Here is a 27,418-nt window from a genome sequence, read left to right as displayed (position 1 = left end):
ATTACCTTGATGTAAATGTGCATAGCTCCTCTGCATAAGAATGTTTATGAATGCAGACACATCAGTCTTTTTGCTATTTTCTCCAGCTTCAAAAAGTGCCTAGTAAAATATTGAACAACTTTACGTATAATAGGACTGTTAATCATACAAATGAAATTAGAATACTATAAATATATTCAATAGAAATTAAATTTACTATATAATTTACCTTGGCATCTTTGTCAGCAAGATCTTCATTAACATAGCAATCTTCACTACGATCCGCCTGAAAACAAAGGAAGGAAGTTGAAGTCATTGTCCCAAAGTACTATGCACTAGTACAAAGTACAATTTAATCCATAGATCTTGGAATAGTAAAACATTCCACAATTGGATGTGTTAAACAAATGTTCCTGTGCTGAGATAATCTTATAAATGTGCCCCTGCTGTGTACTGTGTAATGGATGTGTCTGACCATGCAGAGTTGCTCCAGTTCATGGTCAGAACATACCACAGCTGCTGTCCAGGGAAAGATGCATAAGTCACTTATAATAAGTGAGTATACAGATGAAACAGCAAGGACTCGCAACTACTATTTCTGAGTTAGCACATTTCCTTACCTGAGGTAAGACTTTTTTTCCTGCCTGAGGTAACAAAAGAGTGCATGTTTCTGCCAGATCTCTAGTCCCTTGAGCTCATGATAAATTAAATCTGTGAGGTAGGAGCTCCAGCTGCCGTTGAGCTCATATGTCACTGACTTGATTTATGATGAGCTCAGGGAACAGTAGATGTGGAAGAAACACTCAAACCTGTGTTACCCCAAGCATGGAAATGTGTTACCTCAGAAAGCAATGACTGTGAGCCCCTGCTGTTTCATCGGTGTATTCACTTTATCATTAATGACTTATAAGGCTTTCAGGTCTAAAATGAAAAGTTTGCAGTCGCTCTATGTGACTGCAGACTTGTGAATCCTCCCAGCGCACACACTGTGAATGGCGGTTAAGTATGTGATATGTATTATCCTGAGAAGAACCCATCTAGTGGGCTCAGCCCACTAGACTGCGGTGCCTAATAGAGGGGTTCACAAATCTGCAATCACATAGAGTGACTGTAGACTTTTCATTACATACAGGGCAACCCATTTAAGTTTTGTTCCTTGGCCAGCAGATGTGGTACATTCAGACCTTGCTACTGCATGATCAGACACTGACATTACACAGAACATAGCAGGAGCACATTTATAAGGTTATCTCAGCATAGGAACATTTTTTAACACATCCAATTGAGGAGCTTATTATGGTCTAAAGATCTATTAATTAAAATGTATGCTGTATGCTGTTCTTTTTTTGTCTATTTTTTAATTATTTCTGTTTGGTTTTAATAGTTAACATATATGTAAACTCATTTTCAAGTATTATGGTATTAAACTAGAAATTTAGTATGTTTAAAAACACTAAAGAATCAAGCTTATTGCCTGTAGTGATTTGTAATGAATATATTGGCAATAGAAATGATCACATCAATTTAATGTTAATTGAGTTTGAGTCTAATTTTATGAAATTCGCAGGTCTCAGTGAATTTTAATAAATTGCAATTCGATTAGGACAAGGACGAGTTGCTAGAAAAATGACTGAAACTTTTTTACACATTTCAGAGGATTGAACCATCTACAGATGGCTGACAAAACCTCAGGCTTGCCCACGTGAACGTCTCCGTAATGCCTTGCAGCTATCACATCACATGGTATAGAACAGCCAACCAAGAGGAACTATCATAGCCTGTATAAAAGCCTAAGCAGTGATTGTAGCAGTCATTTTAGGGTGATTTTAGGATAGTGAGAGGACATTAGCTCAGCAGTAGAGAAAGATGGAGAAAGCCCCATAACATTGGACAAATACTCCAGATATTAATGTATTATACACCTACAGCACAGAAGATGAACATAGTGTCAGCCTCATTGTCATTGATCAGTGATATGCTATACCTGGCATCCATCCTGCTGCATTTGAATTACAATTATATATTTTTTATTCATTATTAATGCACGAAATAACAGAAGCAAAATGGCACAATTGTTTCTACAGTATAAAAATCTAATATTAGTGTCAGACAGTGTACTTGATTGTCACAAGCAACCCTACTGAATTTTTGAATTTTTTTTGCAATACAGTAGTTATTGAGAAGGGGGAAATAATAGGTCACTAAAAATACAGCAGAAAATGTCCCAAATTGTAAATATATAATTGTGACTGTCTATCTCTCAAAGTGTATGTATGGTAAATATTTTTTTAATTTTGCACATCTGTTTTACTAGTCAAATTTTACATCTGTGCACTCCACAGCAATACATTGCCCTGTTACAGGTGCTATCTTTTTGGTCATGCACCTAACTAGCATTTCTTATAATGTCATTTTTTGGGGAAAGTGTTTCATTAAAAAAATAGAAAAAAATAATGTAGAATCATAGAATCATAGAATCATAGAATGGTAGAGTTGGAAGGGACCTCCTGGGTCATCTGGTCCAACCCCCTGCTCAAAGCAGGATTCACTAAATCATCTCAGACAGATGTCTGTCCAGCCTCTGTCTGAAGACGTCCATTGAAGGGGAACTCACCTGTTCCACTCATTGATCACCCTCACTGTCAAAATTTTTTTCTAATATCTAATCTGTGTCTCCTCCCATTCAGTTTCATCCCATTGCTTCTAGTCTTTCCTTGTGCAAATGAGAATAAAGATGATCCTTCTACAATGTGACAGCCCTTGACATATTTGTAGACAGCTATTAAGTCTCCTCTCAGTCTTCTTTTTTGCAAGCTAAACATTCCCAAATCCTGCAACCGTTTCTCATAGGACATGGTTTGCAGACCAGTCACCATTCTGGTCGCTCTTCTCTGAACTTGCTCCAGTTTGTCTATGTCTTTTTTAAAATGTGGTGCCCAAAACTGTACACAGTATTCCAGATGAGGTCTGACCAAAGAGGAGTAAAGACCGATAATGACTTCACGTGATCTAGACTGTATGCTTCTGTTAATACATCCCAGAATTGTATTTGCCTTTTTTGCTGCTGCATCACACTGTTGACTCATGTTCAGTCTATGATCTATTAGTATACCTAAGTCTTTTTCACATGTACTGTTGCTTAGCTCTATTCCTCCCATTCTGTATATGCTTTTTTCATTTTTATTGCCCAGATGTAGTACTTTGCATTTTTCCCTGTTAAAAACCATTCTGTTGGTTGCTGCCCACTGCTCCAGTTTATTTAGGTCTTTTTGAATCCTCTCTCTCTCTCTTCTCTAGTATTAGCTATCCCTCCTAGCTTTGTGTCATCTGCAAATTTAATCAGTTTACCCTCAATTCCTTCATCTAAATCATTGATAAAGATGTTGAACAATACAGGTCCCAGGACGGAGCCCTGTGGTACCCCACTTGAGACATTCATCCAGCTGGATGTGAAGCCATTTACAACCACCCTTTGAGTCCGATCACTAAGCCAGTTATGAATCCACCTAACAGTTGCCTGGTCCATTGCATACTTGGTCATTTTTTCAATAAGGATGGTGTGAGATACTTTGCCAAATGCTTTGCTGAAGTCAAGATATACTATATCTACAGCATTTCCCTGATCCACCCAGTCAGTGATTCTGTCATAGAAGGAAATTAAGTTAGTCTGACATGACTTGTTAGTTACAAACCCATGCTGACTCTGGTTAATCACTTCATTCTTATCCATGTACTTACATACATGTTGTTTAATAATTTGTTCAAAGATCTTTCCTGGTATAGAAGTCAGACTCACCGGCCTATAGTTCCCTGGGTCCACCTTCTTCCCCTTTTTGAAGATAGGAACAACATTTGCTCTTCTCCAGTCTTCAAGGACTTCTCCTGTTCTCCAAGAATTTTCAAAGATTATGGAGAGTGGTTCTAAAATTTCTTCTACGATCTCCTTCAGTACTCTGGGGTGTAATTCATCTGGACCTGGAGACTTGAACTCATTTATGTTAGCTAAATATTCCCTCACAATCTTTCTGTTTACAGATAACTTGGATTCCTCTATTCCTTTAAAAGGACAGTGAAGATCAGTTGATGTTACATTTTCTTTCTGAGAGAAAACAGATGCAAAATAGGAATTAAAAAGTTCGGCCTTCTCAACATCCTCTCTTACCATTTCTCCATTTTCATCCTGTAAAAATCCTATAGCATCTTTGACTTTTCTTTTACTTTTGACATACCCCCAAAATCCTTTTTTATTGCTTTTGACATCTCTTGCAAGCCTTAATTCATTGTCAGCTTTAGCTAACCTGATACGTGCCCTGCAGGATCTGCAGACTGCATTATAATCTTCTTTAGATATGCCTCCCTCTTTCCATTTAATAAACATTTCTTTCTTTCTTTTTAGCATGTGTTTAAGTTCTGTGTTCATCCATCCTGGTTTCCTTAAATGCTTTCCATTCTTCCTACTTTTCGGGATTGTTAACGATTGTGCTTTGAGAATCTCATTTTTAAAAATTTCCCATCCTTCCTGGACATTTTTGTCCTTAAGGACATCCAGCCATTGGATCCCTCCTATTCTCTTTCTGAGTCTCTTAAAATCTGCCTTTCTAAAATCTAACCTTGAAGTTTGAGTCTTCACATGTCTTCCTCCTCTAGTTATCCAAAATTCTATAATAGCATGATCGCTGCCTCCTAGGGTCCCAGCCACCTTTACCTCCTCAACCATTTCCTCCCTGTTTATAAGGATTAGATCCAAAGTAGCAGATCCCCTTGTTTTCTCCCCTACCTTTTGGAAGATAAAGTTGTCAGCAAGAGAGGATAAGAATTTGCTTGACCTGTTAGTTTTACTTGAGAGAGATTCCCAACAAATGTCTGGATAGTTGAAATCTCCCATGACCACTACGTCATATTTTTTGGAGAACTTGGTCATTTGATACATAAAGAGTTCATCCATATCTTCAGCTTGCCCAGGTGGCCTGTAGTAAATGCCTACAATGGTGTCCTTTCCGTTGTTCTCTCCTTGTATTCTTACCCAAACAGTTTCCACAGAACTCCCAGTCTCTGAAGCTTCAATCTCTGTGCAGATATACGCTTTTCTAACATACAATGCAACACCTCCTCCTCGTTTATCAAGTCTGTTTCTTGCAAATAAGTTGTATCCTTTTAACCTTTTATTCCAATCATGTGTATCGTCCCACCAAGTTTCAGTGATTCCAATGACATCATATTCCTTTTCCTGCATTAGTAGTTCCAATTCTCCTTGTTTGTTGCCCATGCTTTGTGCATTTGTATAAAAACATTTTAGTTTGTGATTGGTTTCTCTTCCTCCCATATTTTTATTATTTAAATTGTTTTGTCTTTGTTCTTCCTTTCCACTTCCAGTAGCAGAGATCTCAATAGTATTTGTCAGCTGTATGGCTTTTTCTGGCCTTTTGCTTCCCTTCCCACATTGTTCTAGTTTAAAGCTTTTCTGATGAGTGTAGCAAGGCGACTTCCAAATACATGTTTTCCAGTCTTCGTAAGGTGCACCCCATCTCTAGCAAGTAGTCCATCATATAGGTAATTCATTCCGTGATCCAGAAATCCAAATCCTTGTTGACGGCACCATCGACGTAGCCAGTTGTTCACCTGTAGAATCTTATTCCACCTCATTGTTCCATGGCCATCCACTGGGAGGATGGATGAGAAGACCACCTGCGCTCCCAATTCTTTCACTTTCTTGCCTAAGTCTTCAAAGTCACTGCAGATGGTTTCCAGGTCCTTTCTTGCGGTGTCATTTGTCCCCACATGTATTAGCAGGAATGGGTAGTGATCTGTAGGTCTGAAGAGTCTTGATATCCTGTCAGACACATCTTTAATTTTTGCTCCTGGAAGACAGCACATTTCTCTTGAGGTTATGTCTGGTCTGCAGATAGCGGCCTCTGTTCCTCTTAACAGGGAATCCCCCATGACCACCACTCTCCGTTTTTTCTTCACAACATTCTTCTTTCTCCATCCAGGAGGATTCTGAGGGCTTACAAGGTTATTCATTGCTGGCAAAGTCTTATTTTGCTGTATTTCTTCATGGTTCTCCTGCGTGAGAGCCTGGTACTGGTTCCTGAGCAGTATGGGTGCTGACTGCCTCTCGATCCTCCTGCTTCTGTGGGTCACATGCTTCCATTCCTCTGTTTCGTCAGGTGCAGTTCGAATTTCTTCTCTTTCTGAATCATGAAGAGATAATTCTGCTCTGTCTAAGAACTCTTCACCTTCCTTAATGATTTTCAAGGTAGTTAACCTCTCTTCTAGATTTCGCAACTTCTCCTCCAACAGGGACACAAGCTTGCATTTCTGGCATGTGAAGTTTGGCTTTTCCACTGGCAAGTCTGTGAACATGTAGCAGGATATGCAGCTCACCAAATGGCTCCTGGACTCTTCCATGTTCTTATTGTTAATGTTCTGAAAACAGTGAAAAAAGCTTAAAAAAAAAGCGCGGTTTACCGATGTCCTCTTTTCAGCTCCAACAGCCAAAATCCAGTGTTCTTTGAGCTCGCGGAGACTCTTCACTTACCCCAAAATGCAGTGGGAATATGCAAATTATCTCCTCAGAACTCCTCCCCTGGTTTGCCGATGTCCTCTTTTCAGCTCCAACAGCCAAAATCCAGTGTTCTTTGAGCTCGCGGAGACTCTTCACTTACCCCAAAATGCAGTGGGAATATGCAAATTATCTCCTCAGGACTCCTCCCCTGGTTTGCCGATGTCCTCTTTTCAGCTCCAACAGCCAAAATCCAGTGTTCTTTCAGCTCGCGGAGACTCTTCACTTACCCCAAAATGCAGTGGGAATATGCAAATTATCTCCTCAGGACTCCTCCCCTGGTTTGCCGATGTCCTCTTTTCAGCTCCAACAGCCAAAATCCAGTGTTCTTTGAGCTCGCGGAGACTCTTCACTTACCCCAAAATGCAGTGGGAATATGCAAATTATCTCCTCAGGACTCCTCCCCTGGTTTGCCGATGTCCTCTTTTCAGCTCCAACAGCCAAAATCCAGTGTTCTTTGAGCTCGCGGAGACTCTTCACTTACCCCAAAATGCAGTGGGAATATGCAAATTATCTCCTCAGGACTCCTCCCCTGGTTTAGACATTTAACAGTTCATGTCTGTTTTTGCACACCTGTCTTACTAGTCCAACTTTGACAACCTAACATTTATTGTTACATCCTTTTTGTAAAGAGAATAATTGGGTGTGAAGAGATTGTCAAAAATTAATTATGGTGTTGTACGAAATTTATGGTAAATGAAAAAGTCGCATTGGCAATGGATGGAGTAATGTAAAAAAAAGGAAAACATACCACAGCTAATAATATGGGAACCGCTAACAATAGCAGGAAAGTACTACCGCTAAATGAGGGCTACAATTGGCCTCCTTTGCCTCCAGCAAGCATATTAGTGGGGAAGAAGTAGAGAGCATTATGTGCATTAATGGAATTAATGGTACATCAGTCATCCCAGTAATGCAGGATGATATTACTTTTAAGGGCTCATACCCATATGTGAGAAAAAAAAACGGTTCAATTTCTGGACCTGAAAAAACGGACGAGTATCATGCAAGTGTCATGCGCTTTTCATGAGAGGACTATGCGATTTTTCACACCTAGCATCCGTATGACATCCGTATGCAATGCGTTTTTTTTCCCTGCAACTTTTATTCTGCAATCATTTACAGGACCATTTACAGTGTTCTATGCTACAGAATGGTAATGTATCCATAACAATCGCATGGCATGCGGATGGTCCGTATGCCATCCATTTTTTTCTCGCACCCATCAACTTGCATTGGCGAGTCTCGTCCGAGAAACGCGGCAATACGCAGCATGCTGCGATTTTTTTTCTGAGTCCGATTTCTGCTGAGAAAAAAATCGCAGATGAGATGTCACCCATTGAATAACATTTGGTCAGAGTGCAATCCGATTTTTTATCGGACTGCACTCGTCCGTTTTTCTCATAAGTGAGTATGAGCCCTTACAGTGACACCGTCAGTTTGAGTCAATGCACTGCACAGTACAATCTGACTGATCACAAAGGCCTAAAATGAATAATTTTTGGACCACTTTTTAAAATGTTGAATAACATGAAATGTCTGTTGTATTTAATGGGCTATTAGTTCCTACTAGGTTAACATCCGTTTCTATCATGAGGTTTCTTTGACATTACTAAGGCTGTGTTTGCAATAAAGATATTGAAAGTGGTTGGACACAGTCCTGGGAGACCTCAGAGAGTTATAGTCATCTTTTTTAGGGAAATTGGATCATCAGTGATTTGCAGTGAATTTATTCATTAAAAAACATTAAAAATTCTCCAAACCTGTAAAACTCATATTTGTAAAATGTGATCACGTCTATTTAGTAATCTAAATTAGATTTAGTAATCTTTCAGTAGTAGACTATACCTTCAAAAGGACCAGCAAAGCCTTCTGAAAATCTCCAGATGTATCGTCAGTGATATCCTTTTCAAGATCAGTTTTATATTCTAGAAAAGAAAAATTTCATATCAGTAATATTATTTTGCATTTAAATACAATCAATACATATGAAAATTTTTATTTTTAAACTTGCAGAGTGTCACAAACATTTGTAAACGCACCATGTTTACACTCAACAGTTAGGCTCGAGCGTTGTTGGAAAAATTTTCATAGATTTCCAGGTCTAAGGGGTAACGTTTCTTCTTGTGGAGAGTGACATACCAGCTCTGGCATGTCAAGATAAGGAGGTTTATTTGCCGTGCAATGCTCCTCTGGGAAATTTAACAAGCAAATTGCCTCTTCAGAGAAAAAGAGGACTTGAACTCTATAGCGCCACCTATTGGAAGCAGCAATCCTACAAGTCACAATCAACCCTTTAACGAGTCGTGCAATAAGACTTAGGATAAAAGCAAAATCAGAATCACAATTTGCAGTCACAGTGTTTCGGGTTGCTGGCCTTCGTCAGTGCAAAGTATGAGAACTGATTTGGCTAGATGAGAGGCTCTGGACGAAGGTCTAAGGGGTAACGTTTCTCCTTGAGGAAAGTGACATACCTGCTGATAAAACACTGATTTTATTGAAGCAACAACACACAGCTAAATTAGTGACACATCACAGGAATCAGGCTCTCAACCCCTTCATCATGCTGTTCTCAGATTTCCATATTTTTCGTACTATAAGATGCACCGGACCTTAAGACGCACCCCACATTTTGGGGTGGAAAATAGGAAAAAATTTTTTTATAAGATGGGGGTCCATCTTATAGTCTGAATAGATATCTTACCACGGGGGCGGTGGAGGGGGTGTTACAGGGGGCATGGTCCCTCAGGAAGCCAGTGGTGGCAGAAGAGGAGCACTGCTACGAGCTCTGGGTGGGAGAAGGGAGTGCCCCAGCAGTGGGTGGTTGCAGTGGTGGTGGAGTGGGATTGCAGGAAGCAGGGTCCCTCCCTCAGGAACCCAGTAGCTGCAGAAGCGGTGAGATGCTGCAGTCCCAGTGTCGGCAGTGAGGCAGAGCGGAGAGCATTGCTTTTCCAGCGGCTATCTTGCTGAAGCCGTGATCTACAGGGAAATGGCCGCCTGAGTTGGCGTATGCGCAGACTAAGATCTTGGTGGCCATTTCCCTGAGGCCCACGGCTTCACGAAGATAGCCGCCGATATCCCAGTCTGTGCATGTGCCGGTTTGGGTGGCTATTTCCCTGTAGACCACGGCTACAGGAAGATAGCCACTGGAAAAGTAATGCACTCGGCTCTACCTAACCGCCAACACTGGCCACACAGCATCTCACCGCTTCTGCTACCATCGGGTTCCTGAGGGAGAGACCCTGCTTCCTGTGATCCCACTCCACCATCACGGCCACTCCCCAGTAAGCTACATTTGGACCATAAGATGCACCCTCCATTTTCCTCCCAAATTTGGAGGAGGGGGTGAAGTGCATCTTATGGTCCAAAAAATATGGTTCATAGCAAAAAAAAAAACAGCTGACAGATTCACTAATTAAAGGATTAGTTATATTCCAGAAAAAAACATAACTTTATTATGCTTTAATAATAATATATAAACAAGTGACAATCAGTAATATTCAGCAAATAGTAGCAGAGTTATACAAACAGGCGCGGAAGTGAACGTACCCTACCAAACCCCTAAACACCTGGATAGGAATACATATTGTATGGCCTCACAGCATTAATAATTGATAAATCAATGTCATTTCCTTTGTAACTGATATCTATGGCACTTTACAAATTTGACTAATCATGTTTTTATCTCTTTAGTTCATCTTACACATATTATTGACTGAATGCTCACCTTGTCTTCGTTTAGTCGCCTGATAAATGTTTGTAGGAGACATCCAAAGAGAAGTGCATTATCATTTTTTCTGTGTAAGAGTGTATGATTTGACTTGATCCATATCTGGTCCATTACTGTGTCCATGTATTGTTAGTACAGTAGCAAACTAACCTGACTTATTGTTATTTAGTCACATTATTGTGCTATATGGATCAGAGTGTGAAAATACATAAAACTACATAGTGGGATTGGCATCATCAGGGCAGCTATCCTGCTGTAGGTTATATCATTGCTATGCCTATTTATGTTACTCCATCCTTCTATGTAGAATCATGTACGCCTAAAAATGTCCCCCACTTTGGGGGTCTAATAATAGCTTTGAATAAATGAATGAATGGTTGAATGAGTAAATTAATAAATAAAAAAATAAAAATGGGCTTGAACTGCCTAGTGTGAAAATTAATTACCCTAAAACAGTTCAGCAATGACAATTACTTAAAGCTTTGTTAATTGACTAGATACCTGCTTTGTAGGCTTCCTTAATCTGTTTGATTTGTTGATTAGACCGTGTCGCCAAAATTTCAATGATTGTGTCCTCATTTGTTCCAAGACCCTTTAAAAGTGGTACATAATATAATGAATTGCTGTTCATTGTGTCATAGGTCATGAAATACAAGTAGTACAATTTCATTGTCGTAAGATACTGTATTAGAATTTATCAAAAACGACTTTTCTATATCTTCTTGTGTTTTTGCACATGACAACCTTGCAATTACAAAATGTTCTTTTTTGCACATTTTTTTCCAATAGTGAAAACTTATAATAATGAAGATTGTGGTATGAAAAGAGCATGTAAAAGTGATTTTGGAACATTTAAGATGAAATACAAAAAAGTGGAAATATCTAAATAAAAAGGCTTAACTCTTTATATCTCAAGGGACAACACAACAGCGCTGTACAATACCTTTGTTGCGGCTTTCAGCTCTGAGGCATCAAATTGAGCTGGAGTTTTCAACATATCCAGTATCACATCTTCAAGTTTACCACTCAATACTTTCTTTAGTGCTTCTTCCAGGGACTAGAAAATACAAGAAAAATTGTATAAAAGACAATTGTACAGTATAGTGTGTACTGAAAACAACCCCAGTTTATGTGCTGTATCAGGATGTATGGATGTCCTAAATCATCTATGTATTACATGGACAGACATTTATTCTAACAGTATGATATATTACATTTGTCTTACAGCAGATAGTCTAGCCAGATAACGCTTACAGGCTATGTACTCCTTTGTATAGAATTCTCTTTGTTTATTTGCTTCCAACTGCAAAATTAGAGTATCTATAAGATCGTTATGTAAATGTTACAAATCCATCAAAGTTCCTGCTTAGTTCTGACCACACACTCTGCTCTCATTGCCCCTTCTCTCAGGGTTAGCGTTAGCAGCAGTGTGGGGTAGGAATTGTAAGCGGCAATGAGGGCAGGGAAGAAAGCATGTAACTCTTAAACATGTATAGTACATACTAATCATGAGCAGGTAATGTATATCATACCAAGTGTTTATAAACGTAAAATATTACTATATTCAATACTACCCTATTACGGACATCATAAGACTCCATCGCCATAAATTTACAAACCAAACCAAGAAAAAACGAAAAAGGACCCCACAGTATTGCAAAAATAATGTATATCAAGATTTATTAATACATAAATGATCAGACAGATACAGGAATCAGTGCGGAAAACTGATGAGGCATTAAAACCCGCAACAACCCTCTACACATGGCAAACTCCAATTCAGGACTCAAAAGGTACAAAATTGTATATATAGTTAAAATATCCAAATAATCAAAAGATCATCGCCATACAGAAAATAGTATTGTCTATCCTCTCTATAAAATTTACAGAGAGGGTAATATATAGATACATAATTTCATAGTACAGCGTGTATACTGAACTGTCGATACTGTCCTATGCGTGCTGGGTACAAATTCCCTATCACGTGCTGGATATAACTGTGAGTGACTTGCTGGAGTCACTACTGTATACGTACCAGGGATATCAAACTTCAGCACGGAACAGTCAGGGGATAGTCAGAAGTTTAGAGGTCCGTCTGGGGTCGGTACATGCAGAGCAGGGATGCCCCGACGCGCGTTTCGATGGTTCCCTGATGTTCCGTGCTGAAGATTGATATCCCTGGTACGTATATAGTAGTGACTCCAGCAAGTCACTCACAGTTATATCCAGCACGTGATAGGGAATTTGTACCCAGCACGCATTGGACAGTGTGGGCAGTTCAGTATACATGCTGTACTATGAAATTATGTATCTATATATTACCCTCTCTGTAAATTTTATAGAGAGGATAGACAATACTATTTTCTGTATGGCGATGATCTTTTGATTATTTGGATATTTTAAATTTATATATACAATTTCGTACCTTTTGAGTCCTGAATTGGAGTTTGCCATGTGTAGAGGGTTGTTGCGGGTTTTAATGCCTCATCAGTTTTCCGCACTGATTCCTGTATCTGTCTGATCACTTATGTATTAATAAATCTTGATATACATTATTTTTGCAATACTGTGGGCTCCTTTTTTGTTTTTTCTTGGTTTGGTTTGTAAGTCTTAAACAAGGCAGAGAAAACACTGCAGAAAATGAGAAAAGCTTAAGGGAAAATAAGTGCAGAATAAAAGCTACAGTATGCTGATATATGGGCAACTCCCTAGACAAAGAGCCACATCAAGCCTATTTTACTAGGAGGGATACTTTACAACAGAAAAATCTGAAACTTGGATAAAGATGCAAATATCATATGAGGTCTATAAGGTCTAAAAATGAATGAATGAATAAAAGAATGTAAAATGAATGACGGAGGATTGCAAACTGATTTTTTTTTCGTAAACTTTTATTAACTAAAAGTAACTACTAACATGCGATGTAAAAATCATTTTGTGAGACCTTCTCAGTTCTGTTCAGTATAAAAATAGATGTTTTTTAAAATTGTTTCTTTAGATTCACATATAATTTATGTAAAAAAACCAGTATGTACTACATACACAAAGATTACTCAGAGATTCATATATATGCAATTTCCAGCAGTCTATAAGTTGTCAAGGCTGTCCCTGTTTTTTAAGGGCAATTTAAATATTTCTTCTAACCATTGTTCATCAAATATGGAAATGGAATTTCTTTAATTCAACCATTACTGTCTCCTTCCTCCTGGCTTCTTCTCTGCAGGCCTTGCTCCTTCTCTGCAGGCCTGGCTCCTATTTGGCTTCAGGTATCACTGCACATGACATCCAAAGCTGGCTGGAGTCAGGAGCATTGTGCATAGTAGAATGCTTGATATTCTGATCCTGACGATTGTGAGAACATCATGTTGCACCTGGACCTGATCAGCAGCCTTGTCTCCAAAAAAGATGCTTCGAAATAGAAGATGTAAGTATTTAAATTAATCTGATCTGGGATCTGAATTCTTGAAATGTGGGGTATAAATTGTGAGATCTGGAGTTAGTATTTTAGGGTACATAATCAAAGGTCTGAATATTTGCATTTGGTCTGAAGACTGTATTATCGGGTCTGAGGTTTGACTATTGGGATCTAATCAGGGGAATGACCTGAAGGTCCGAATTATGGAGTCTGATCTGGAGTTTGAATTTTTGAGGTTATCTTCCTCGGGAAATTTTCATGAAAAAATGTGTATTCACCCATCTACACGGTAAGTCATGGCCCAACAAACCTCACACATAACTAACCATGAGAAACCACACCCTGTCAAAACCAAAGTGTCTATGAAAAAAAATGTAACAAAATGTTCTTACCTTTCCTGTTTGTTTTTGATAAGCTGCTTTTATCTCCTGGCGCTGTCCATTGTTTCTCTTAGTTAGGATATCGATAATAGTTCCTTCATCAATTTCTAAGGGACAAAATTATTACAAATGACATCTGTATTTTACTATGGTAGCACATATAATAAACTGTCAGATTATTTCAAGGACAAGATCATAGAAATTAACTATGGTAAATATGTGTTCATGGGAAATATCCACAGAAATTAATATCTATTCTACTTATCATCATAAATTCAATATTAACATTCTACAACAGACCTTTATCAGTGAATAATTACATTATCATGAATATTATCCTCATACCTTTTGCAGTTATAGCCTTTTCCAAAGCATTTACATCATCTGCAGAGTTAAACCTTGGACGAGGTTTCAAATCTGCTCCTCCTTGTACTCCTGTGGCTTCCTAAGAATATACATATAATACATACAAACATCAGTTTTGCTAAATAAAATAATAGACATATCTTGTAATGATGTTTATTTTTAAATAAAGTTTACATGAAAAAGGAATAAAATAAACCTGCATCTGTTTTTGTGGTGTAGGATATACCCATGAACGACATTTGATTTTTACTTTTATTGTTATTTTCACACACACTTCAAATCATTTTACATTTAGGACATATGGGATATTTTTTCAACATGGCTTTCAGTGGGTTTAGGTATTTTTTAGAAGTTTTTTGACATGGTACTCCATGGTACTGAATAACTTCTGAAGCACTTTAAGACAACCCACTGGTTGACAATGAAAATTATACTTTAAATGAATAATGCATAGCAAAACTACATGATGCTGTCCTTTTTAAGTTGAGTCTGTCAACCCCAAAATCAAGCCCCTATAATAATTATTCTAGCACTGTAGATGTTATTTTACAGTGCATGAGAAAAATACTTTTAATGTGCATGCAAATGAGGCGGCTTTGGTGCACCATTGATGCAGCCAAGAGCTTGATGCAATGTTACTCTCCCTCATTTTGCATGTAGAGGGCCTTCCCTATCTTCTGATTGTCAGTGCTTGCATCCCAGAGTGAGCCCAGTCGGAACTCAGCTGGTGTGTGTGCATGCGCACTAGACTGCAAGGAAGGATAAATATTCAGGCTCCGTACTCTAAACAGCACTGGAACTATTAACGGTGAACTGGAGTCTTTTTTCCTATGCACAGTAATCTGCCTGAGCCTGGCCATGTACACAGTTGCAGCGCTGGTACGCACACAGTGAGGGTGGGTACGTTCTCCTCCTGGGCTCTTCTTTGCATATGTCACTCACTAATCTTCGGTAAAGAGAAGCAAAGGAGGGGAAAAGCACCGTGACTGTGTGCGCAGCCACACTCATGATCATGACAGTGCACATGCGCACACATATGGGCTGAGTGCTCACTTTGGCAAGCTAGTATTGTCAATTAGAAGTGGAGGCGAAAGCCATCAACATGTAAAATGAGAGGGTGTAATAGTGCACCGAGCTCTTGGCCATGCCAATGGTGTCCCAAGCCCCCTTATTTGTATGGGAATTACAAGTATTTTTCCCAGGCACGGAATCACTAACAGGTACAGTCCTAGTATGATTATTACAAGGGCCATGTCCACTACAAGACTGTGTAAATCATTTAATAATGATTTTTAGTGTGACAGACTCCCTTTAAGCTTTCTGGCGTGGTTCTTCCCATTTTTATTCCTGTAAAATAGCTTCCAACTTCTCAGACTTCTCTCTGCACATTGTGCTTTAGTAGTCTTTGGTAGTCTGAAACACTTTTCCCCGCTCTCAGCCAATGCATTCAAGAACAGGGGGAAATGTAAAACACAATATATAGAGAGTAGTCAAAGACATTGTTATTTTACAGAAATTAAGAGAAAGAGGCAGGGACAGAAACTGGGTAGTTTTTATTTGTATTGAAATTGATATTGTGAACTGCAAGATAGCTTTAAAGTGGATCTATCAGTAGATTTTACAGTACAAACTGCATATATAAACAAATAGTATCTCTTAACCCTGATGAGGCTGATGTATTTACTTAAAAAAAATCATGTTAGAAAAATGAATAATCCTTTGCGGTAGTTTAAACTCAATCTCTGCCTACCTAGCCTAGAGCTTTGGGAAACACCCATAGTACTAGAAAACTTACCCTGCAGCTGGGACTGTGAGATTCTATCTTCTGGTGCTCCCTGGCCAAATCCTGGACCATCTGGGTCAGATTTGCCATGTAATCACAGAGTGTACTAACTGGATCCATTTGTGGGGAAAAAAAAGTATATGGCCAGTAGTAATGTGACGCTAATCACTACTCATGGACAAGCCGTGAGGCAGTGTAGTCAAATGTTCTAGGGTCAGATACCTAGAGAGCACGTCATAATCAGATCTTTTTAAATTCGAATTAACCGACTTAGTCGAATTTTCGCCAAAAATCGATTCAGGGCGAATAAATTTGCTCAAATCTCAGTATTGGAAATCTTGTAATTACTCGTAAAAAACAAGTGGGGGAGAGTAGAGAGAGAGAACCCTGCTGACCATAATAGCATACACTTTACAAGAGAGAGAACCCTACTGACCATAAGAGCTTATCCTCTACAGAAAAGGGAAAGAGGACCCTGCCGATCATAAGACCCTGTCATTTGGTCAGATGAGACCAATATAGAACCTTTTGGTGTCAACTCCACTCACCATGTTTAGAGGAAGTAGAAAGACGAGTACAACCCCAAGAACAATGTCACAACCGTGAGGCATGGTGGGGGAAACATCATAATTTGGGGTGCTTTTCTGCAAAGGGGACAGGAAAACTGCATCGTATTGAAAGGAGGATGGATGGAGTCATGTATCGGGAGATTTTGACCTACAGCCTCCTTCCCTCAGTAAGAGCATTGAAGATGGGTCGTGGTTGGGTCTTCCAGCATGACAATGACCAGAATCAAATACTTATTTCATGCAAAAAAATGCAAATTAATTATGTAAAAATCATGCAATGTGATTCTCTGGATTTTTTTTAGATTCTGTCTGTCACACCTGAAGTGTACCTACGATAAAAATTACAGATCTCTCCATTTATCTAGGTGGATAAACTTGCTAAATCGGCAGTGTATCAAATATTTATTTTCCCCACTGTATATAGTAATTTGTTCAAGTAATAATCTGGTGACAGATTAATTTTAAAGTAAAGCAAGTAGTAGCTTTTATTATTACTTTTGAAATCTTTGTAGTAAAAGTGTAGTGTGTTATAATAAAACTTACAGTACAGCTCTCCTGTGATGTCTGCTGGGCCGCTTGCAGCATTTGTTGAACTATAGAATACTTTTGTTCCTCCATTTTTCTAAAGTAGCAAAAAATATTTAACATTTATTAGTGTTTGTATTAGGATATCATATAATTACAAAAATTATAACATAGAGACATGTCAAAACATAACACCACAACAAAGAGAAAAAAAGCCAAACATTCAGGCCAATCTAGTTTAACAATTTAATTAACCTCAATCGCTCTTTTACAGGAAGGGAGGCATAATTACAATTCAAAGTCAGAGTCCCAGAGAATTTAAGGGTATGTGAGCACAGTCAGGCTATAGCAGCACTTTGGACCCAGTGTATTTCCGCTACGTTCAAATCGCTGTGTCCGATCATGCAGGTAAATCCGTATGTGTTCATTGAACACATGCGGAGTTAACGCATCCAATATATTCTATTGGGGAAATTTCTGTTGTGAAATTGGCAAGCTGTGGCTTGTAAAGCCGTGCCATGGGTGAGTTTGCGCAGCATCAAATAGAAGCACAGTGGGAATGGGATTTCTATAAATCCCATCCACTGTGTTTATAATGTAGAATGCAGCATTTTGGAAACTGCGCAGGTGATCTGCATCGAAAACACTGCAAATACGGATCGTGTGCCCATACCCTAAAAGATCTCTGACCCTTAATACATTTGCTGCATTTAGAATTGTCCATTTTAATTTTGTTTAATGCCTCAGGATAGCAGACATGCTTTTATACCATTAGTCTGTAATTTTTTAACATTTTCCTTTGTGATAATCAGCCATCATCAGCCTACAAGAGCTGTTGGCGGAGCACAGTTGCGCCCACTGTTGTCAACCTGTGAAATGCCGCTGTTGCCGATTGTGTTTACAGTGTGCCGGGAAGAAGCCGTGCTGTTCTATGCTCCCATCGGCACATTTGTGATGTGGTCACAGGTCGCCGATGGGTTGCCCTGATAGCCAGGGGCCTGCTGAAGATCCCTGTGTTTGTCATGACTGTACTCTTGTGAAAGCCAGCCCGTGGCTGGCATTCATAGGAGACTTTGATTTTTGCTATACACAGCAATACTGTAGTATTGCTGTATTCAGTACAAGAGATCGGATGATTGCAGGTTCAAGTCCCCTGAGGGCATAAACAAATACAGTAAAAAGTAAAAAAAAATGTTTTAAAAAATCTGAAAAAAATATAAACGTTCAAAAATACACATATTTGATATCGTTCTGTTTGTAAAAGTTCAATCTATCAAAATAAAAAAAAATTAATCTGATCGATAAATGGCTGAACAAGAAAAAAACTCAAAACGCCAGAATTTAGTTTTTTCAGTTGCCACAACAACACAAAAAAATTTAATAAGAGGCAATCAAAACATTGTATGTACCCCAAAGTGATAGCAATAAAAATATTGGTTCTGTGCACAAAAAAACAAGCCCTCACACAGTTTCATATCCCGGGAATTGAAAACATTACGGCTCTCAGAAATTGGCATTACAAGCAAATTTTTTTTTTTGTTTTACAAATTTGTGATTTCTGAATTTTTTTCACCACCTAAATAAAAAGAAACTATGCATGTTTGGTATCTCCATAATCGTACTGACCCAGAATATCATGCTGTCAGGTAATTTTTACCATGAAATGAATGATATAAATAATAAAAAAAAGAACAATTACAAAATTTTGCCAAACTTGGAATTTTTTTCCCTCTTTCCAGTACATCGAATGATAAAATGGATGGTGTCATTCAAAAGTACAACTCATCTCGCAAAAAGCAAGTTCTTAGACGGCTATGTTGATGGAAAAATATAAAAGTTATGGCTCTTGAAATAAAGGGGGAGGGTGGGAACGAAAGCAAAAATGAAAAATTGCCTGGTCCTTAAGGGATTAAAGTGACTTCTCACCGCTTGTAATAAATGTGACTATACAGTTTCCCCTGTATAATCACCATACCTATCAAACAAGTAGCCTGTTTTCTTTGCCTCCAAAATAGTTGCCACAGAGGCATGAGGAGCACTGTCAAAGGTCTCAAATACGCCTTCCATTCCATTTTCTGCCCTTGGATGGATGCAGCACAGTAATTATTGCAGCTGGTCCATTTTATATTAAAAATCAGGGGAGGCATGGTTCAGAGTTTCCACAGTGCTCCCCATGTTGTGGACATGTTATAGATCAGGATAGCAGAGCACCAATCTGACAAACATAGCCAGCAGAACAGAGGACATTAGGTATAGTGACTATGGATAGTAAATGTATAGCCCCATGGTGGAAAATTTGTATAAATGATGCAATTTCTGCCAAAGGCATGAATTTGTACTTCTCAATCAATAAGAATATGGATCTCCCTGTTCTGGAGAAAACTGTGTGTATCATGACATGAATAGACGAAGACAAAGCCTCAGCAAACTGAGCGTCGGGTGTGTTTTTCCTAGGTGGGTATATGTATAATATTTGGTGTGGATACATTTTCTATCCGTAAACATTTTCATTATCTTCCTTTTGGTTGCTGAGTTTTCCATATTTTAATAACTCACTGAACTAAACAATATTAATGCTATTTCATTTTTTGATCATGCCCCTTATATACCCATGTGTACATGTGTAGTAAAGCAACTGTGGATCTTTAGACTATTACTACTTCACTATTCGCTTCACATGTGCTTGGATCCCTTTCTATGATTTCCATCATGACAGCTACTTTACTGGCAATTGCTGAATGGTGCATATTTTTTTTGGAGGGGTGGGAGTAACTAGTTTGGAGATTCAGTCCTTTATTACTATTTTTGATAGTCTCTATGTCACATGCATCTTATGTTTTTTTCTGTATTATGAGAGCTATTTACTCTATTTACCCAACCAGATACATTTTTCATACGCCTGGTATATTTATGGTGTCCTTTTTTATTATAATTATAATCTTTTCATATATAATGTAATAAAGGTTTGTTTTCTATTTCTTTGTCTGGTATATTTTTCCTTTCTTTTTTGTTATATCATTGTTAACGCCTTAAAGCACCAGTCCAGCATTTTTTACTGCAGCACTGGAGTGATGCTAGTCTTAGTCTCATACTCATCAGCCGCCATCTTATTCTGTTATTGGCACCTCTCCGGTCGGTCTCCAGCAGTTTGTCACCTGCCAGATCACTACATCTTTTTATTGGCATGATCCAGAAGTAACAACTCAATGTACATCTATAAGAGCCTGAACAAGGTCAGAACGAGGCCAGAATGAGGTCAGAACGAGGCCTGAACAAGGCTCTCATAGGCTTACATTGAGAGCCTGTGACAGTTACCTCTGACTTCTGGTCAGTCAGAAGTTGTGGTCACAAGATGGTGGACTGAGACCAGAGCGGTGCTTGGAAGACCTGAAGACGACAGCTTTTAAATATAATACTAGTGTTGGGGAACTTAGATTAGTAGCACCACTCCAGCGCTGCAATAAAAAAAACAGTGGTGTGGTGTCCCTATCATGCAATAAAAAACACAACACGAAAGCAAAAGGAATATTTAAAGGAATAAATAAAAAGAGTTGTTCACTTTATATTTAGTTTAGGAAATATGTTAGGAACATTGTTTTGTGTCACTTTACTAATATATACCTATTACAGGTTCTCCTCCTCCACATGTTTGTGCAGTTTTCCCGCACACACCCACAGCTCTCCTGTCCAGATAATGGGTAGCGGGAGAGCATGTGACCAGACAAGTCCATCAGCCTCCTCCATTTGAAAAACAACTTTCTCATGTGAGGTGTTTTTCAATTGGAGGAGATTGATGGACAGATCTGGTCACATGTTCCTCCACCAACACTCATTTTGTGGACAGGTGAGAGGAAACAGCATTAAGAATTACAGGAGGAGAATCTGTAGTAATTATATATTAGTAAGTGACACAAAAGAATGTCCACAATATATTTCTTAACTCCTTCACAACATCCGCCATATATGTACAGCACAAGTTGGAAATGGGTGAGTTAGGCATCAGGTGGTTGCTGGACCTGAAATTGGGTCAGAATCATGTGTGGTCTCTCATTCTAGTCCAGCCAGGGTGGATGCTGCTTAGCATCACAATCAGTCCCAACACCTAGCCAGTGCACAAGAAGTACAGGCTGTCTCTTGTGTCTTTGTTCCTAGTAGTGTTAAGCATAGGTTGCGGAGGGGAACAAGGGCTGCTACAGCCTAAGTCCAGGATGCACTGCACTGAGCATGCCCGTGACATGGCGGACCGTGATTGGTGCTTTGGTGTCAGCTGATCCGGTGACCTGGCACCGCCTGATTGGCCCCGGGTGAGGTCATCAGTAGTGCGACCAATAATGCGACAGTGGGCAGGGCTTAGTCTTTAAATAGACCGCCCACAAGCATGGCAGCGCGCTCTGATCATTGAGCTAAGGTTGTGTTCCTGTGTGGACGCTTGTCTGTTTCGGCTCCAAGTGCTCTCTAGCTGCTCTCTCCGTGACCTGCCGATGCCAGAGTTCGCTTGGCTGTTTAGCACAGGTCGCTTAGGCAGGCCTAGCTTCGGACAGGCAAGTTTAGCTGGGGATAGGCAGTCTTAGTTGGAGGAAGGCAGGTAGTTTCCATTTGACAGTCTGGCTCCTTCAAGGGGGTCGCTATACATCCCGAGCAGACTGCGGGCTCCATATCCCTGGTACCGCCTGTTAGTCACCTGGAGAGTTACTCCGCAGTCCGGTCGCACACCGGCTGGGAGCACGTACACGCCGGCGTGAGTCACACACACTTCCTAGCGCCTGCTGCGTAGCTGTGCAGTTAACAGGGCTACGGCTACGTTATTTGTCGCACATCTCTCGTGCAGTTAGTGGAGATAGTGCGAATTCCTTTTCCCTTCCCGGAGTGAAGTAACACTGGAGGGATTTATGCATTAGTTGGTTGCTTTACCTTCTTACCCGGAAGGTGTTCGGCCGCTGTCCTCTAGGCTGCATCGCGGACCCTGAGTTCGGTTGCTTTCCATTATTTAATAAAGTTGTTTGCAACCGTCCCCTTAACAGGGTGCTTGTAGCGGGCGCACCCAATGATCCTGCCCCTTACGTAGCAGGTGATGGTTGTGTAATAGAGCCATGACCTGCCGCTAACAATCGTGGGGGAGCGATGTTAACCTGTTAACAGCCTGTCAATCTCTGACAGCGCTGGTGATGTTTTGGTTCTAGGTGGATACTTGAGACAGGCTCACATCTAGAGCTGAAACTTTGTCAAAATGGGCTATTAAAAGGTAATTTTTTCATCTTTTGAGATGGCGTGCTGCTTCCATTTTCTTGGATTGTATTAAAAAATATACATATGTGGCATTGCCATGTTCAGAAAAGTCTGATCTATCAAAATATGAAAATAATTAACCCTTATCGGTAAACACTGTAAATGAAAAAAATTCAAGAATGACAAAATTACGTTTTTTTGGTCACTGCAATTCAACAAAAAAGGTTGCAATAAGCGATCAAAAGTTCACATCTATCCAAAAATAGTATTAATAAAAACATTCTCACACCCTGCAAAAAAATAAGCCATCACACAGCTCCATCACCCGAAAAATAAAACTGTTACCGGTCGTGGAAAATGTCAACACAACCCGAAAAAATTTGCAAACTTCTCTGATTTATTTTTTCACCACTAAAATAATAAAAAAATCTGGACGCATTGGGTATTGCCATAATCATATTGATGAGGAGAATCATATTGCCAGGTCATTTTACCATTCGTATGTCTATGTAGACAGAAAAATAAATGAGTTATTGCTCTGAGAAGAAGGGGAGGAAAAAAACGGAAACGCAAAAGCGGAAATTGGCCCCGTAGTGAAGGGTTTAAAATAAAGATAGAATGGACATCCCCCTAATTAGTTTTTTCTTTAACAAACACAAAGACACATCATGCATTAGCTTGTTGAGGCGTCTCTAGTAGCTTTTATTGCCACCCTAAAGCGCACGTTAATCTAGTCACCTACACAAGATATTCCCAGAACCTGTTTTCTGTATAATACAAGCTTTCTTTGAAGTTCTATAAGCTCCATTATATGTAAAGTATGATGCAAAATATATTGCACAAGTAATTATGTGATTTTATCCACTACACCCCAGCATGAGTCACTTCAGTCTTAATTCACTTTTTAAGCATTACTACTCAACTTTTCCCTTGTTTCATTTAATATTTTTTATTTTATTTTGCATCACACATATTACAATTTATATATAGACATATATAAATATAAATTAAGATATACAGTATATCAATATCTATATATATTTCTTAATTTCATATACCTATGAAATATGAAAAAATAATCTCACTACTTTACTGAATGACTAGATTTGACAACATATGTCATTTGAAAGTAAAAAAAAATAAAAATAAAGGGAAAGTAGGGGAGATGTGATGAAGACTCAGAACCTCTTTCCTCTATATTTTCCAATAAATAAAAATGAAGGATGGTCACAGTTGAGCTACTGTAATTCACGCTTTGGTCCTTAGCTGTCACTGTCCAAACCCTGAAGATACATTATTTACATACAAAATTGCTAACCATAATATTAGGTATATTGGAAAATATTCACAAATTAGAAAAGTTCACATATTCCATTTGTCTTTAACCTTTTAACCTTATGAAAATCAGTGAAAAAATGTCCCCAAACCCTGTGTAATCCAAGAAACCTCCCAATTCCTTCTGAAAGGGTAACGTAACCATGCTTACTCCTGTAATTTTGGCGATTCTCAACAGAAGGCTCCTAGAAAACACAAGATACTTGGCTGCTTGGTAGGTAAGGTCCTATCCAGTAATGTATTTCTTACACTATGTTTAATACTAATGAATCCATTGTTAGTGTATCAATATACAATTACCAAGAAAAGGGTTGTAAATACCTAATCCATTTAAAAACATCAAAAATGAACTAATCTTATGGTAATACATGCATTAAACCAACCTTTCTATAACAGTAGGCTTCTGTCTTCTGTGTTAGGTGTCAGCTGGACAAATGTTATGGCATTCTGTGAAGAGCTGAGTTTTTATAACTTTTATGAGCCACACCTATGATGCTTTAGTAATAACACATGGTAGAAAACATGTTCGAGCAGAAAAGTGCCAATTCCTATTGTTTGCTGTAACACTGGAAGAGTAGATCAACTGAAGTGGTTCTTACCTGTAGGCATTTTTTGTTGTAGATATCTTCTAAAATTAAATAAACGTAATGTTGTGTGTGTATATAAATGCATTACATGAAAGTGCGCTAAATGAACATTTAATTGAGAAGAATAGATTTTAATTTTCCACTATATGCCCGTTGGCTACAGATGATTAAACTCATTCTTTACTAATTGAGTTTGTTCAGAATTTCTCAAAATTAATGGATTCAAGTGAATCAGAATTTTTGGAAACAAGGTAGCTAGCCGGGCACCATTTCTCTGGATTCATATGGGGGTTAAAAAAACAATAAAATATTATTCTTACCTATCCTCTCACCTTTCTCTACTGCAACAGTTCCCCATAGGTTTTCTGCTTACCTTCATCCGGTGCTAAACTCCTATTCATATTTCCTTACAATTGAGGCACTGGCTAGGCCTTGACTTACATTCTGAGGTAACAATCTCCTAATGTGCCCATGCAATGACATTGGTAGCGCATGTCATGATATCATAACATACATTGAGGCTTAACTGGCACCAGCAACATAGGAAGACAGCAGAGGATTGACGATGAGCTATGTTGGTAGGCAGTAGTGTAGCTACTGGGGGGAGGCAGAGGGTGCAGTCTCCCCAGGCACTGCGCTCAGAGGAGCCTACCCGGAGCTATGCTACCCTTAACTGTATTGGTGTCCGCAGTGCACCTATACAGTTAATCACCCCAGTAGAGCAGGGCCCTCATACATTATAAGGAGTACTTTGAGGGCCCTCATAAAGTGTGGGGCCTATTATTTAGTTTGGGGGCAAATGTGGGGCCCATTATACAGTACAGGAGCTAATGAGGGCCCATTATCCAGTATAGGACCTAAAGTGCGGCACATTATATAGTTTGGGGGCTAATGTGGGGCCTTTTATACAGTACAGGAGCTAATATGGGGACATCTAATGTGGGAGCCATTATACTATACATCTTTAATATAAACTTTCAGTGAAGAAATCCATAGCCTGGTTTTAATAAAATCAGTTTTGGTCTCCGTGAATCAGGACAGGACTGTGGGTAGGGTTTTTGGCTCTGCCATATCCTCTCTGCTGTCTATTTTCTTCCTTATTTAAATTCTGTGCCAGCATGCGCAGACTTTTATCACAAATTTGGACAACCCCTTTAATGCTCCCAACAAAAATACAAATGTAATAAACCTTAATTTGTCAGAAAACACAAAAATTTATCAACATGGCCATGTATGATGTACTCTTACAAGTTATGGCTTGCTACATGTGTACAGAATTAGAACCAATAACAGCACAAGAATACAGCACCAGGACCAACATCAGTACAGAAATACATCACCAGAACCACTATCACAACATAAATACATAAATAATCACCATCAATACAGAAACACATAATCAGAATCATCATCAATACAGAAATGCATCAATAGAACCACCATCAGTACATGGTACAGAACTACTATCAGTAAAGAGATACATCACCAAAACCACCATTAGTAAAGAAATATATCACCTGAACAACCATTAATACAGAAAAACATCACCAAAATACCCATTAGTATAGATATACATCATCATAACCATCACCAGTACAGGAATACATCACCAGATCCACAATCATTACAGAAATATATCATCAGAACCACAATCAGTATAAGAATACAGCACCAGAACCACCATCAGTACTTGACTACATAATTAAACTTACAATTGTAATGCATAAACCTATAATTCCCAGAATGTCCTTAACAATGGTAAAGAAATACTGGGAATTGTTGTTACCAGCCATCATCAGGCTGCAGACTAAACAGGAACCACAGTATTGCCGAGACGCAGGCAATTCCACAAATAAACATTTATATTCAGGTACCTTATATGTGACATCAATCTCTTAATTTTCTTCACCATCTTGACCAGCCACCATGATGTGCTTTTCATATCTACAGCTCATTTCTGCAGGCTTTTATCTTCTCCAGTCCTCTGAAGGACATCTCGACAGAGTGCCCTTAAAAATAACAGGGTGATTATAATGCTCCTGAATTAAAATATCTGCCCTACACACTGTCCTTTCCTTTTCATACTGGGCCCCCTCCTCAAACTTTCCCCTCACACTATGTACCACTTTACTGTCCAGTCTGTGTACTATACCCCTCCTAACATTCCACCCCCTTACATACTGTCCCATGTATACTGTGCCATAACACTGTCCCATGCTTCCCCCTCTCTTTACTGACCTTCACACTACACAGTTACTATACTGTGCCCTTTCACACTTTTTTTCCCCATACTATCCCCTCACACATTTCTCTCACATACTGTATTCTCATGCTTTGCCCTACTAACACCTCATGCATTTCTCCCCCCTACTGTTACCTCACACATTACCCCCACCTTTCCTATATTATCTACTCACACATTTTTCCTCTCTTTCCACATACTGTCTACTCACCCATTTCTTCCTCCCTTCCCATACTGTTTCTTCACACATTACCCCTTGCTCCCCATACTGTCTTATCACACATTATCCCCCCACTCCTCATACTGTTTTTGCACACATTCCTTGTCTTGTCTCCTCACATATTCCACCCCCCCACTCCACATATTGTCTCCTCACACATTTCCCCCATCCTACCCCTGCTCACCATACTGTCTCCTCACATATTGACCAACTCGACTCACACTGTCACCTTCTCTCACATTTACCACCGATACTGTCATTTACTCACACATTTACCCTTCCCCCATACTCTCATCTCCTCACACATTTACCCCCTCCCCATACTGTAATCTCCCCACATATTTACCAATTCCCCCCCATACTGTCATCTCCTGGCACATATAGCCACTCCCCCCATACTGTTGTCTCCTCCCATATTTACCCACTCCCCCACATACTGTTGTCTCTTCACACATTTACCTACTCCCCCCAATATTGTCATCTCTTCACACTCTCTCCA

General features: G+C 39.1%; 1 protein-coding gene and 1 long non-coding RNA gene across 2 annotated transcripts in view; both read right to left on the bottom strand.

The window, feature by feature from the left end:
• LOC141252834 (annexin A1-like) overlaps positions 1-24,399 on the bottom strand; it is a 35,739-nt gene extending 11,340 nt beyond the window's left edge. The window contains exons 1-9 of the mRNA XM_073670594.1: positions 24,254-24,399; positions 17,328-17,406; positions 14,412-14,511; positions 14,079-14,173; positions 11,215-11,328; positions 10,773-10,863; positions 8,390-8,469; positions 209-265; positions 6-99 (exon numbers count right to left, since the gene is read on the bottom strand). Coding sequence (XP_073526695.1) covers positions 6-99; positions 209-265; positions 8,390-8,469; positions 10,773-10,863; positions 11,215-11,328; positions 14,079-14,173; positions 14,412-14,511; positions 17,328-17,402 — 706 coding nt within the window. The 5' untranslated portion in view covers positions 17,403-17,406; positions 24,254-24,399. The remainder of the gene's footprint in view (positions 1-5; positions 100-208; positions 266-8,389; positions 8,470-10,772; positions 10,864-11,214; positions 11,329-14,078; positions 14,174-14,411; positions 14,512-17,327; positions 17,407-24,253) is intronic.
• A 1,932-nt stretch (positions 24,400-26,331) lies between these two features.
• On the bottom strand, positions 26,332-27,179 carry LOC141166247 (uncharacterized). The gene is made up of 2 exons (XR_012251267.1): positions 27,120-27,179; positions 26,332-26,466 (listed from the first exon to the last, which is right to left on the bottom strand). It is a non-coding gene; the product is annotated as an uncharacterized lncRNA (long non-coding RNA).
• Positions 27,180-27,418: the final 239 nt, after the last annotated feature.

This window comes from Phyllobates terribilis, unplaced genomic scaffold (assembly GCF_046119375.1).
Source record: "Phyllobates terribilis strain yellow unplaced genomic scaffold, ASM4611937v1 Scaffold_1__5_contigs__length_1240528914, whole genome shotgun sequence".
In the NCBI taxonomy this organism is placed as follows: Eukaryota; Metazoa; Chordata; class Amphibia; order Anura; family Dendrobatidae; genus Phyllobates; species Phyllobates terribilis.
This window is presented reverse-complemented; position numbering and strand designations above follow the sequence as displayed.